The sequence below is a fragment of the Heloderma suspectum genome, chromosome 3, assembly GCF_057233095.1.
Source record: "Heloderma suspectum isolate Gila_16-S chromosome 3, 16-S_ref, whole genome shotgun sequence".
NCBI classification, from domain to species: domain Eukaryota; kingdom Metazoa; phylum Chordata; class Lepidosauria; order Squamata; family Helodermatidae; genus Heloderma; species Heloderma suspectum.
Genome location: NC_139460.1, coordinates 105328739 through 105342614, shown reverse-complemented (window position 1 = coordinate 105342614; position 13876 = coordinate 105328739). Strand labels below are relative to the sequence as shown.

Here is a 13876-nt window from a genome sequence, read left to right as displayed (position 1 = left end):
GCGCCGCGAACGGAGACCGGAACAGCGCGAGTTTGGCGCACGCCACGCAACACTTAAAAAAAAAGAAGTGGGCGGTGCGTTACATGGCTTCCGGTCCCGGTAGTGCGTCTCCCGTTTCTAGGTAACCGCTGAAAGGAGCTCGAGCGCAGCCCCCGGGAAAGGCGACGTTTGGGCCGAGGTCGGCTACGATGAAGAGCAGTATTCACATGGCGGTGCCCGGCGGTGGCGAGTATGACCGTGACAAAGAAAGGCGGAGGTACAGGTGTCCGCTCTTCTGGGGGCCTGGCTGCGTGAGGTGGAGCCGGCGTGGGCACTTGCGCCCCTGCTTTCGAATTCTTCTCTGAATTGGTATGGCCAGAACAGAAGGCAGTGGCCGTGTGGGTTGGCACCTTCTTGGGGTGTTAACCTCTGCATGGGAGGCACCCTAATAGCTCCATATGTGTGTGTTTTATAATCACCCAGCACGCACAGCAAAGACCACAGGAAGACTCAAAATGAGACACCAGCAGACACAGGCCTACATTTATTTATTTATTTATTTATTTCCGTCTATGTTCATGGTACTTTGTAAAGACCCGGCGTGATTTGAACAGCAACATAAAAACGCCAGAGATTAGTAGCCTGCAATAGTTAGCACGGAGTTGGGAACATTTGAATAACAAGCAGGACACATTTACGATGCCGGCTGTGTAAACGTCTCATATGAGGCATGAATCTGAAGTGGATTTCCCCTGTTTCACCTGTAAATCCAAGGGGATTACAATCTAAAATGTACACAGGGAAATGACAGAGGTAGGGGAAAAGGGAGGCATAGCTAAGCATGGGAAGAGTATGTGATTATTTCAATTACACACACTTTAGTTACACTATAAGGGCTGCATCATGTGTCAGGTGGGGGCCGGAGAGCTGTATTTTTATAATATTGTAAAGAGAGAAGCAACCTGATTTGGTGACAGATTGAAATTGGAGGGGGGTGGAAGCAGAGGGAGGGAAGAAGAGAGAAAAGTCAAAGAGAAAACCAAGGTTTTGTGGATGGTGACATTATGAATGGATAAGGAGACTGAAAAGTATTAATAACACTGAAATTATTAAATCAAATGTTACTAGGGCAGAAATGGGGTGGGAGAGTGGGTTGAAGGGAAGAGACTTGCCTAATAACTAATAACACAGATTAGATAAGACAGACACAAGCAACAGGAATAGTAAATTCTAAAAGTTAGGATGCAAGGGACTGGACTAGAATAAGGAATGAAGGAACAGATGGAATAAAGGAGGTCACATAAACAGCAATTTCGCAACCTATTTAAGCACTGCTGCTACTGCTCATCACAGTATCCAGAAAACTAGCAAAGAGTAGAGAAGTCCCTGAAAAAGTTGTTGATGTGTTCCTTTAGCATCCTTCCCAAAAGCACTGTGATTGGAAAGCTGTGGTGAAGTCATTCTCTGATTAGAAGATAGACTTGTCAGTCACAAAATATACCCCCTTCTCTCCCCCCTTCCCCAGTCTGGAATATTCCATTTATGGAGAACTTGGTGGAAGTTAAAAATGCATCAAATCGGGACAAAAGACACCAGCTAAAGTAGGTCCAAAACCTTGAGACCAGCCCCCTTCACCTCAGATTTCTATGGATCCTAAATCAACTTGGTTTGGAGGTGTTCTGAATATCTTTGAAACAGGGATATTCAGCTCAGATTCATGCCTCATATGCAGCTTTTGCACAGCCCCACAATGTAGATGGGCCCAGCTTGTTGCTAAAATGTTGTCAGCTCTGTGCTCACTACTGCAGTCTACTAATCTCTGGCATTTTTATGTTTCTGTTCAAATCATTTTTCAGTCATTTTAAGTTTGAATGCCTCACAGTGCTCACACATCTGATGACTTGCACTTTTTCCCACCAGGGCTCAAGAAGAACATGCAGCTGGGACTATTCAGAAGATGTGGTGGCGTCACATAAGGCTAAGACTGTTTAAACTTCTGAAACATACAATTCGTGCAGCAGTATGTACTTGCCCTTGGTGATGTCTGACTAGATGTGGTTCTGTAGTTTAATTTCTGGGTGCATTGGGTGTGAAAACAAGTTCTGGTATGCCAGGAGAAACCTGCTTTGTTTTGTTTGTAATAACGCATGCATGCATGTATATCCCCAATTAGCTGGAATCCAGGAATATGCATGTGAGCTGTTCTCATGCTGTCAGTGACTGTCAGCAGCAGAAAGAGTAACACAGCTGGGCTGAAAAGAGGAAAGTTCGCCAGGCAAATGCACATCCTGAGTTTTGGGGGAGCAGAATGATGTTTTAGCTCGGGCGTCTGCCAAAAATATGTATTGTTTCTGAAGGCAAATAATACAAATTCATAAACTCGGTACCAGTCCAAATCACCGTGTGCTAAAACATAGAATGTAGAATCTCTAGTATGGCTACATTTCTAAAATAGCTATAGCGTTAAGAGAATGGTAGAAAACACTAGATGTCAGTGGCTTATGCTGTCAGTGGTTCACTCAATGTGCAATCATACAAGGATCATAAAAAATCAGAGTATTTGGTGCAACATCAGATTTGGCTAAAATGAAGACATCTCTACATTAGTTTGGTATGAAAGAAAACTTGTATTTGACTCCTTTCCTAAATTGTCAGCTTGTGTTTTCTTTCTATTTTAAAAAGACTTTAGACCTCTTACTTGTGGAGATATAAGAAAAAATTTAGAGGCAGGAAACTGCCCAGTTGCTCAGTAAAATATAAACCTACTCTTACTTTCCATTGGTCTGACCAATGAGTGCAAAGTTTAGACACTTAGCAATTTTCTTTTTATGTTTGCTAACAAATGAAGATATTTTGGGCACAATCCTATGGGATAGGTGGCCACCTCCAAACTCGGAGGTGACCGCCTATCCAATGCAGGGCTGGAGAAGCAGGGAGGGGATCATTCCCTCTGCGCTTCTTCTGCCCTGCATTTGCTGCTTGACAGCTGATTTCAGCTGCCTAGCTGCAGGAAGGCGGAGCAGGGAAGGAGGCTGCTGGAGGACACATAGGATGTGTTGTAGCAGCATTTCTGCCTTCCCTGCCCTGGAACGCCCACCGGCATGCCCCATTTTGGCTGCTCCACGCTCCTCTTCCGAGTGCAGAGCGCAGGGCTGTTCCTTGCTGCCTGTGAGGCAGCACGGAACGGGGGAAGGTCCTTTCTCTGGGAACCGACCTCAGAGCACGGGCTCTGGGGTTGGTTCCCGGAAAACCAGATATCCTATGGCCATCTAGCTGCTGATGAGCACCATAGGATTGCTCCCTCCATGCATTAAAATTATTTAAACGTAGTACATTGCATGTATTTCAGTTTTTGCTGTTTTGCATTGGCTGTAGTCAGATATAAGAATGAACCATTGCTTGTTGTTACGAGTATATGCTGCATACCCTCAGGCTCAGGAGCCAAATCTGGCCTGCCTGGGGTCCCGTTCCAGCCCTCTGTGTTTCCTCAGAGGGCCCACCCTCTTTCCCACAACCACCAATTACATGGTGGTTTCCCAGTTTTTGTGCAGTTTTTTCCCCATTCTAAAATGTTGAAATGCCTCTTCTAAGAGTTAGTTATTGGTAGTAAGAGCCTTAAGCTAAAATATGCTGGTATTTTTGGCCCTGCCCCTTTTGTTTCACCCCCTTTTGCCTTCAGCCCTGCCCAACACTGAAATGCAGCCCTGAGAGTTCCTCTGAAATGGAATTTGGCCCTCAGGCTGAAAGAAGTTGTGTACTATATAGCCCTATGCTATAGTTAAATCCTCTAATTTGTTAACTGTGTTTTGTACCAATCAGAGTTTCTCCTATTCAGACAAAATGGGAAGCTGATTTGTTACAAACTGCAAAAGGAATCGTCATGTTTCCTCCCCTTGCGTTCAAAGGAAGGGAGAAGAGGAGGCTGTGTGTGCAAGCTCAAGACTTGTCATAGTGAATTCTCATAACAACAAACCATTGTTACTGCCGAATGTGGCCTTTGAGTTACAGTGGCCTTCTGAATATACCCTTCGTCCTAACAATCTCAACATTTCTGCCTCAGTCTGGACTGGCAGCCTTCTTTCTTGTATTTCTCTATTGTTGATTGATTTCTGATATTTATATCCCACTGTTCTATAAGAACATAATCAAGGTGGCTAATACAGTCAAGATCAGTAAACATAGTATAAAATCAGCATCACTAAAATCATCTAGAACCTAAGTCAAAAATACCAGCAGGCAGATGTAACTTAAAAGCAGCATCAAAGCCCACTGAAATAAACCAGATTTCACTGCCCGCCAAAAGGCGAGCAATAATGGAGCCAGGCAAACAAACCTCTATTGTGAGGCTGTTCTAAGCTTTGTCAAAAAGGCCCTATTTCTTGTGCCTCCCTTACATATGTGTGGGTAGAAGAACTTGGAGAAGGGCATCAGAATTGGAGTGTATGCCAGGGCAGTTCATGTGGGAGGAAATGAAACTTGAGGTATTTTGCTGCAGGCCATTTAGGGCTTTAAAGGTCAAAAACTGTACTTTTAATTGAGCCTGAAAATAAATGGGTAACCAATATAGAGGGTAAAGGATTGGATAATATGATCTGAGTCAAAAACCCTGGCAGATGTATTTTTGTATCAGTTAAAGTTTCCAAACCATCTTAAAAGACAGTCCCGCATAGAGTGCATTAATCTAATCTGGAAGTGGATAAGGCATGAACGACTGAGGCCAAGCCCAGTTTCTCTAGAAAAGGGCATAGCTGATGCACAAGCCGAAGCTGATAAGAGGCAGCCCCGACCACCACTGCCATCTAATCATTCAGGAGCATGGCTGTGCCCCGAAACAACGTTAAGCCAAGGGTATGTTTATCACTCACATAATCTTCCTTGCCTTTGAAGCCAAACAAGTGAAAGGAAGACTCAGCTGTCAGAAAACCACTGTATTTTCTAGCAGCGTATCATTGCTGCTTTGTTTAAAGATAGAATGGTTTGGTGATCTTAGACTTAGCAGTAGCCAGTGTCTCAATATTCTAGTTAAAACTAGTTGCTGAAAAGTGACTGTTATTTTTCAGGGTAAAAATGTGAATATACAAGCAGGATCTGTATATTGCAGTGTGGAATCTTCCTCTTCATTGTTCCAGTCAGCCAGCTGTGCCTTTTTTCCATTCCCCCCACCCAGTTTCCATTCCCCTTTCCAATAGGCAGCATAGCTAAGCCCTACACAGCATAGCTAATGGTGAGGGATGATGGGAGTTGTAGGTCAAAGTTCTGGAGGGTCACAAGTTTCCCATCCCTGCTTAGACACTCACAGCATTGTGGCCACTCAGCATGCGCAGTCCTCATTGATTTTGTTTTTTTTGGGGGGGTACCCCCTTAGATCATCACCCCAAGGGGTTCCCTTGAGCATGCTGATTATTTCCCTCTTCTCAGTACCCTCATTTGGGCTACATAGGGATTATAACAGCATCTGATTTTGCTATTAGTACATATGATGATTATAAAAACAAAAAGTGTTGCAAAGTCACTGAGCGAAAACCATATTCCTTTCAGGAGCACTGCATTAGCTATGAAATTTTGAAAAGAGTGAGTCCTTTGGAGGCTGAATTTCTTAAAGAACCTACTCTTCAGTATAAAGTCCGATTCAGGTAAAATTAATACATTTATGTGCCCTGGTCTGGTGTACAAGTTGACTTTCATTTGGTTTATTTATTTATTTAACACCATCTTTGCCCTCAAGTTCTAAGTATTGAAATATTTTCATTTATGGGCTGGTTCCAGTGGAGTATTTTTTCCCAAAGAAGAATAGCTGAGGACACATTGCTCATTTACAGATCATAAATTAACAATTTCTACTCTATTTTATCATGTTGCAGAGGCTTAATAAGAATAATAACTGCAAAAAAATTGCAGGGATTTCAGATCTGATACTGAGAGTTTACTATAAAAAATGACAATATAAACCATACCCGAATTAGCTGATTTTTACTCATGGCAAATGACTAAGGGAGCAATCCCGTGGTCCCTAGACAATGTCTGAGGGGCCATAAGATACTAGGGATTCCTCCCCCCCTCCGAGGTCAGAGACAGTGCTCCGACCTCAGAAGGAGAAGTTGGAGATGCAGCCTCCCTCCCCCGCCCACTCACAGCCAGTGTGGAAAGAACCACACTGACTGCCCTCTGAGACCAGCAAATCGACCTCAAAGAGGGGGAAAAGAGATATTCCAGTGGACGGGGAGAGGAGGAGACTGGAGAGGCCAGGATACAAGTTATCCTGAGCCTCTGCCAGCTGCCTTCCCTCCCTTTCAAAGTGCCCTTGCTAGACAGGCTAAAAAACCCATCTAGCGAAATATGCAGGGCGGGAGGTGAAAATTGCCTTTGCTGGTCCTCCCACCCTGCATTGATTGATTGGAAGCCTCCAGGTTTGGGGGCTTCTGATCATCGAGGGCACAGTCAATAGGATTACACCCTTAGTCAACTGAGGGCTGTTCAGTACTGGGTCTACAAAAACTGTAGTACTCAGCCACATGTTCTAAAGTATGTTTGGGTGTGATTGTAGATTTAGAAGCCCAATTTTAGAGTTATTTTTTGTAATTTTAAAGCACGTATTCATTAGTTAATTCAAAAGGATATCTGTATCCCCTTTCTGTAATTTTTGTCTCTTGCTCTTTCAGTTTTCTAGGGGATTTCCCCCCATATTTTATTGATAATTGTTTGCAATTTCCCTGTATGACTATAAAATAAGGTGCATGTTTTGCCTGAGTAATGTGTGACCATTGTTAGAAGGACCATTAGGTCAACTGTGGGTGCAATCCTGTGGCCCCTAGATATTTGTCTGAGGGTTGATAGGTTATTGGGAATGTTTACCTATGAACCCATAGACAGCATTACAACCTTGGAGATGAGAATCCCTGCTTGGGTCTTCACCCCACCCCCCAGCCACCTCCGAAAGCTCTTCAGTGGTTCCTTTTCCAAGGTCAGTATTATGACCTCAGACAAAGATGGGGAGAGGAAAAAGGGTGTGTGCCAGGGCATGGGGAGGGACGAGGCCTCTCTATACCCAGGCCTGCCCCTGCCAGCACAGCTCCTCTAGATGGGCTCAAGTGGAAAGAAATCAAAAGGAGGAAGGAGAGGCAAAAATCACCTCTGTTGCTCCTCCTGCCCTGCGGGCAGCAGCCTGACAATCTCAGAAGCAATGGAGGCTTCTGTGTAGCAGGTGGCATGCAGATAGGGTTCTACTCTAGAACTCCTTTTTCCTAGAGAACTTCCCTAATATTTACAGCTTGATCTTGCAGCCCCATCAGAAGGGGGGGGGGGGTTGCAGAGACGTCCCACTGAGTTCAATGGATCTTAAAAGCTGTCAGTTATACATTCAGCAAACTCACAGACAGCAGATGGGGGATAGTATGTCTGAATGCCCTGCCACATTAAAAAAAAAACCCTCTTCCTGTATATCTGGAAGAGAATGCATCATGGTTTTATTACTAACTAAAATATGGAGATTGATTAGAACCTTTCTCCTTGATATGCTAATTTTCAATATGCAGGAGGTTGTTTTTGTTTTTAATATGGGGGAGCATTTAGACATATTATCACCTTCATATTGTCTGAAGGCATAGAGACTATGGCTGGGTTCACACAACATGGCAACTCACACTCAAGGATGAGTATGACTGGATTTGCATAACATGCCGCAGCTCATCATGGCTTATTTAAGCCACAACAAGCTGTGGTGCCCACAGGCGATATCCTGAATAATGAATAATCCTGAATAACCAACTTTGACCATGGATTGTCGTGTCATGCAAACCCAGCCGGCAGGGGTTGTGCGAGGGTTAAACAACCCAGGGGCGCCATCCTGAGTATTCAACCCCATACTATGACCTGTCATGTTGTGCAAACCTGGCCAGCGGGGGCTATGCGAGGGTTAAACATGGCCACATGTACTTTGGCCACATAATGAGAAGACAGGATACCCTGGAGAAGATGCTGATGCTAGGGGAAGTGGAAGGCAAAAGGAAGAGGGGCCGACTAAGGGCAAGATGGATGGATGATATTCTGGAGGTGATGGACTCGATCTTGGGGGAGCTGGGGGTGGCGACGGCCGACAGGGAGCTCTGGCATGGGCTGGTCCATGAAGTTACAAAGATTCGGAAGTGACTGAGTGAACAAACAACAACAAAACATGGCCTGTTCTAGGGATTTGCGAGGGTTGTTTAACCCTTGCATAACCCCTACTGGCTAGGTTTGCTTGACATGACAGCACACAGTTGGGGGTTGAAAACAGTCACGTCCATGATAAAGCATGAAAAATAAGCTTTTCCATAATAATAGGTCTTTAACTTTTGGGGGGTTTTCCCTTCAGATTTGCTGGGTCTGAATTTCCCCCTTTCGTTGTGTTCAAGATATTCTGTGACTCAAGAAACCGAAGCAGCAAGTACATTACTGGAAAAAGAGTAATAACATCAACAAGTGAGGTGACTCACTTATCTTGATCATTTTCTGTTTACTCAGTCTTATAATACATTGCTACTTCATATTAAACAGTCAACATTTTTAGTTAGTAATAAAGCCAGGATGTCTTCTCTTCCAACATTATACTTCTTTAAAACCAACTGTATGCAGAAGCTCTAATTGAGTAAAAGTTAGTCTTGACTAAGTCCAGTTGGAATATTAGAATAAGTTTGTTGTGAACAATTTAAGTCCCACTGTTTGCAATAGGATAGTAGTGACTAACATTAGTTAGATTGGTGCCGGAATATATAACAGGCTTGCACAATGTATGACCTTGTGGAGGAAATGGACAGCAGCACTTCCTTCAGCCACTGTCTATCTTGCTGAGGCAACTGATCCAGATAGGGTATTTCACTAACCACTGCCCTACCAGCTACCTCTTCATATATTTTGCTGCCACTGCTCAGAGCTGGGGAGTTTTATAAATGCACTTTTGAGTATGCAGTCTCAACCTCATCAAATCTCCTGGTATGTTACTTAAAGAACAAATCTCTTTCTGTCCTATTTTTGATAGGTGGGTATTAAGTGTGAAAGGTTAGCAAGATACTTCTCCCAGGGTTTTTTTTTAAAAGAAACAATTTATTGTTGATGATGATTATGCTACTACTACTAATAATAAACATCCAAATGTTACTCAGTAGTAAACTATCACAGCAAGTTGATCCTTGCGATTAAAACAGTTAATTAAGGGTGCAATCCTATGCATGCTTAGACAGAAAAAACATCCTACAACTCCTGTTGCAGGACGTTTTCTGTCTAAACATGCATAAGATTGCACTCTAAATTTCATATTTATTTATCTCCCCAAACTATTCAACTGTAGACTAACAGGTTTTGTTACACCTACAGTGCAATTCTGTACAAGTTCACTCAGAAGTAAGTCCTATTGAGTTCAATGGGGCTGACTCCCAGTTCATATGTTTAGGATGTATTTGTTCATTTGAGGTATTTGTATAATCTTAACTGTAACCATCTCCTCTACTATACCATTTCTTTATTCTTTATATACTAGTGTAAAGCCAGTGTTGCCATGGGTGCTGATAGTCTGAGAATGATTGGATGAAAATATGTTTGGCCATTTCCTTTGCGACTGGAACAACTGTACATGGGATCCACTGATGTAATTTTTTAAATAAACTGACTTAGGGTGCAGTCCTATGGCTGCTAGTCAGCAGCTAGATGGCCATGGGATAGGTCAGTTGCCTGAGAACCGACCTCCACCTGCTCCCACACCGCCTCATAGGCAGTGTGGATTGGCCCTGTGCTCATAAGAGGAGTGTGGAGCGGAGAAAATGGGGTGTTCCTGGGGATGGGGCAGGGAGGGAGGAAATGCCATTCTGACGCTTCCTATGCCCCCCACCTCTGACTTCCCATGGCTAGACAGCTGAAATTGGCTATCTAGCTGTGAAAGCAGGGCGGCTGAAGCGCAGAGGGGACAACCCTGCATTGGGTAGGTGGTCACCTCTGAGTTCAGAGGCGGCCGCCTATCCTGATATGATTGCGCCCTTATTAAACTTAAAATAAAATTTTAGTTTTGGCTCACCCGCCACCCTTACTTCATAAAATACTGTATTTCAAAACACATATCAGCAATACAAACCACAACAATAAGAAACAATATCTCAGGGGCGCATAGCTACCCGCATTCCAGGAAGAGTCCTCAGAGATTATTAGACAGTTCACATTTGGGGGGAAGGGCTTACAGGGATAATATATACATTCATCCAAATGTGCCCATCATGTTTCCATAGGTGTTTGGTGCTTTTCCACTTGCCCGTTCTAAATTTCCATATTTAAGGCAGCACCATGGCTCCATAAAGGCCCCACTTCTTTTGGCGCTTTTGCTGCTCAGTTGTTTTGTTACTTTTGAGCTTGGGCCATTGTCTGTTAACCCACCCACGCACCCCACCAACACACACACACACACACATACACCAATAAATTAATAAATAAGGTAGTCATGTGGATCATAAGAAAAATTCCCAAAATTCATGCTGCTGTAGCCTCTCCCAGCAAAGAATGCAGGGAGCTTCTTCTGCCTCAGGGTGCCTTGGGTCACACCCTCAGGCAGCCACCCTTGACTCCTTTACCCGAGTAAGATCCATTGAGCTAACTGTGGTTTCCTTCTGAGTAGAGACACCCAGGGGCTTGCTGTTAATCATTTAATTTGAATTGTGATTCAGTCCTGGTCGAGGGCTGGGAATGGACCGGGGGGTGGGGAAGCTGTAGAAGGGCTGGACTACAACTGGCTAGGGGATCATGGGAGTTGTAGTCAAGACCCCCACCCCCCAGTGGGACTGGGCTGGCTTAGCTCTCCTGACACTTACCTGAAAACTCTGCCATGTGGACTGCCTGGTCCAGCCCCCCCCCCCCGCCCCTGGCAACCCTGGACTGGCCTGAGGAGCAAGTCCGGAGAGCAGAAGGCACCGCAGCCCCAGCCTCTTTCTTAGCAACTAAAGGACTCCAGGAAATTGCGCACTGAGGATGGACAGATGCCAGCAGGGAACAACTGCCTTGTATGCCAAGAAACATATTCTTTTGCTATTAAAACTTGAGCTTTGAACTTTTTCACAGCCTCAAAATTTTATGCATGTCTACACTGCTGAAGCTTCAGTTTAAAGCAAAAATGAGGAGAATCAGTTTGGTAGATCTCTAGTAATAAGCTTTACACTACCATATTCTTACATAGATTTTCTTTTGACTCATCCCCCTCAACACACACTAGCTGGCTACTCCAGCTCCCCACTGGCTGCAAGATTTGAAAAGGGGGTTGTTCTGCTGATAGCAGAATGGTTACTTTGCCAGTCTGGTGCAACATTCTAACTTATTTTTTCCAACCAGTAAGATATTTGCTTTTCAATCCTAGCCAATATAATCCTGAATATTTATCCTAAGTATGCATATTAAAACTTTTAACAAATTAAACAACTGTAGCACAATTCATTAATACATATTTAAAGTGAACACACAGTTCAATTTGTCATAGAGTTACCTAGCTAAGTCCCCCCCCACCCCAAATGTCCACTAGGGGCTTGATAAAGCATTTATTTGTGCTGCCTGCCTTGGACTGCAAAAAGGGAGGAGGGGTTGTTAAGCATCTGGAAGGCCACAATACATTGCTGGAAAGTTGCATTCAGGTTTGTGGGTTACAGACTGTGTAGGTCTGGTCTGCAGAATGGCAAAGAATAACTTAGCAAATAAGACATTTTTAAAACAGGAGTGAAGTAGCCATAATTCAGTCAAGAGGCATGCATGTTAAGAACGTAAGAAGAGCTATGTTAGAGCAGACCAAGGGTCCATCTAGTCCAACATTCTTTTCACACAGTGACCAACCAGTTATCCACAGGAAACCCACTAGCAGGACATGAGTGCCACAGCACCCTTCTGCCCATGTCCGATGTACATAGGCTCATTGCCTCTGATACCGGAGGTAACATACTCATCAGGACTGGCAGCCATCAATAGCCCTATCCTTCGTGAATTTGTCCAGTCCCCTTAAAGCCATCCAAATTGGTGGCCATCACTGCATCGTGTAGAAATGAATTCCATAGTTTACTATGCTCTGTGTGAAGAAGTACTTCCTTTTATCTGTCTTGAATCTCCCACCAGCCAGCTTCATGGGATGACCCTGGGTTCTTGTATTATGAGAGAGGGAGAAAAATGTCTCCCTATTCACTTTCTTCACACCATCCATAATTTTGTGCACTTCAGTCATGTCCCCCTTACTCACCCTTTTCCAAGCTAAACGATCCCAGCTGCTGTAACCTTTCCTCATAGGAGAGTTGCTAAGTGTGGTCACACCATAGATTTGCATAAGGGAAATATGATCTTGGCAGTTTTATTTTAAATAAAACTCTGTTCTCTACCCACATCCACACTAGTTTTTTCTGAAAGTTTCCCGCTTCATATTTACCCAGCAAACTGAGTAAGTAATTCTTCGGGGTTTTAAAAAAACATTTTGGAGGTTGTATATAAGAACAGCTGAAAGGGAAACTCATAGAAAAAGAGGTTGTATGCACTAGCGGCAATTTCCCTTTTAGTAGCTGTCACACCTCCTCAAATTGTTTTTAAATTAGTTTTAAAAGGAGGAGGAGGAGGAGGAATCGAGAGGGTAGGTGCTTGGAAGGAAATGCATTTCCTACATAGTAGTGTTGGCCAGGTAGAAAATTGGTCATATTTGAAGTGGCTTTGAGAAGAAAGCTGTTTCTGGACCGCAGCCTGATGAATAAATTGTTGAGTTTCAATCCAGAAAGCAGATCTTTAGATTCCTTTGTGTTCTTAATGTTATTGGGCCCATTTGGGATGTCACAGACAGATTGTTTTCCTTCAATCCAGACCTTACACCTACTTTATATGCTTACTGGAAAATTATTGATGGTGGAGAATTGGGCATGTGCCCCACCATCTGCCACTCATTAAATTTTATTTGTACTTATTAGTTAGATGTATACTCTGCCCTTCAAATACGTTATCAAGGCAGCTTACAATAAAATCTTATAAAATTATCAGATGTAACATATGATGCAAGCAGTTTGTGTGGGGAACTTATTCACATGATTCTCCCCCTACAGAAAGTGGTATAGAAGAGGAGATAGCATGAATCAGACTTATGGAATATTGGCCTCCCGTAGTGTGCTTGTGTCACATGTTGCATTAGGTTTATGATTGAAGGGAGGATGTATCCAGTCTTCCATTATGAGAATAGGTCCACTTCCCTTTAAATATCTGTACTGTGCCCTAGAGAACATTCCTTCAAACTCTTACAAGATTTTCAGATAGTAAATTGGATGCACTTTTTTATTTAGTCAGACTGTAGAAATATAATGTATGGAAAAAAACATGAAGATTTCAGAATGGTGGTTTGGGCTGGACTTACAGTGAGGCTGAGGCTATTTTCTTCTATATTTTCCCATGTTTAATAGGCAGCTGTTGATGCTTGCAAATTAATGGGCCATCGGAAGTATTATAATCAGATGCTGCACGATGAACTTCAGTATAAGAAATATGGAATAATTGATGAGATGGATGTTGCTACAATAAAAGACTACATGAAAGTAAGCTGTGCTAAGATATCCCCCACCCAACCCTTATGGAATCAGATACTAAAAAAACAATCCTCTGAATAGACCTAAAGCCAGATTAAATACAGCATACGTAAAAACAGGACTTCAGTATATTCCCACAAATGTTGTGATTGTATGGCAAATTAATATGTTTTTAGAATTCAATTAAATGCATCAATCTAGTGAACAGATCCTATAGAAAAAATAATTTTAGTAGCCATTTACATTTCAACCCCCTGCATGTTTACTCAGCAGTACGTTTCACTGTGTTTATGGGGTTTACTCCTAGGTAAGTGTACATAGGATTGCAGCCTTAGATTCATCTTCTGAGGCTG

General features: G+C 43.2%; 1 protein-coding gene across 4 annotated transcripts in view; it reads left to right on the top strand.

Annotated features, from left to right (window-relative positions):
• Window positions 1-49: 49 nt before the first annotated feature.
• The window catches only part of C3HXorf58 (chromosome 3 CXorf58 homolog), a 45083-nt gene continuing 31256 nt past the window's right edge, over window positions 50-13876 (top strand). For 3 of the 4 annotated variants that reach the window (XM_084844014.1, XM_084844017.1, XM_084844016.1), the window contains exons 1-5: window positions 93-256; window positions 1900-1999; window positions 5518-5612; window positions 8330-8441; window positions 13401-13532. In XM_084844014.1, the coding sequence (XP_084700140.1) occupies window positions 189-256; window positions 1900-1999; window positions 5518-5612; window positions 8330-8441; window positions 13401-13532 (507 nt within the window). In that variant the 5' untranslated portion in view covers window positions 93-188. Of the gene's footprint in view, window positions 257-1899; window positions 2000-5517; window positions 5613-8329; window positions 8442-13400; window positions 13533-13876 lie in introns of all 4 variants that reach the window. The other variant, XM_084844015.1, reaches the window with a different exon arrangement.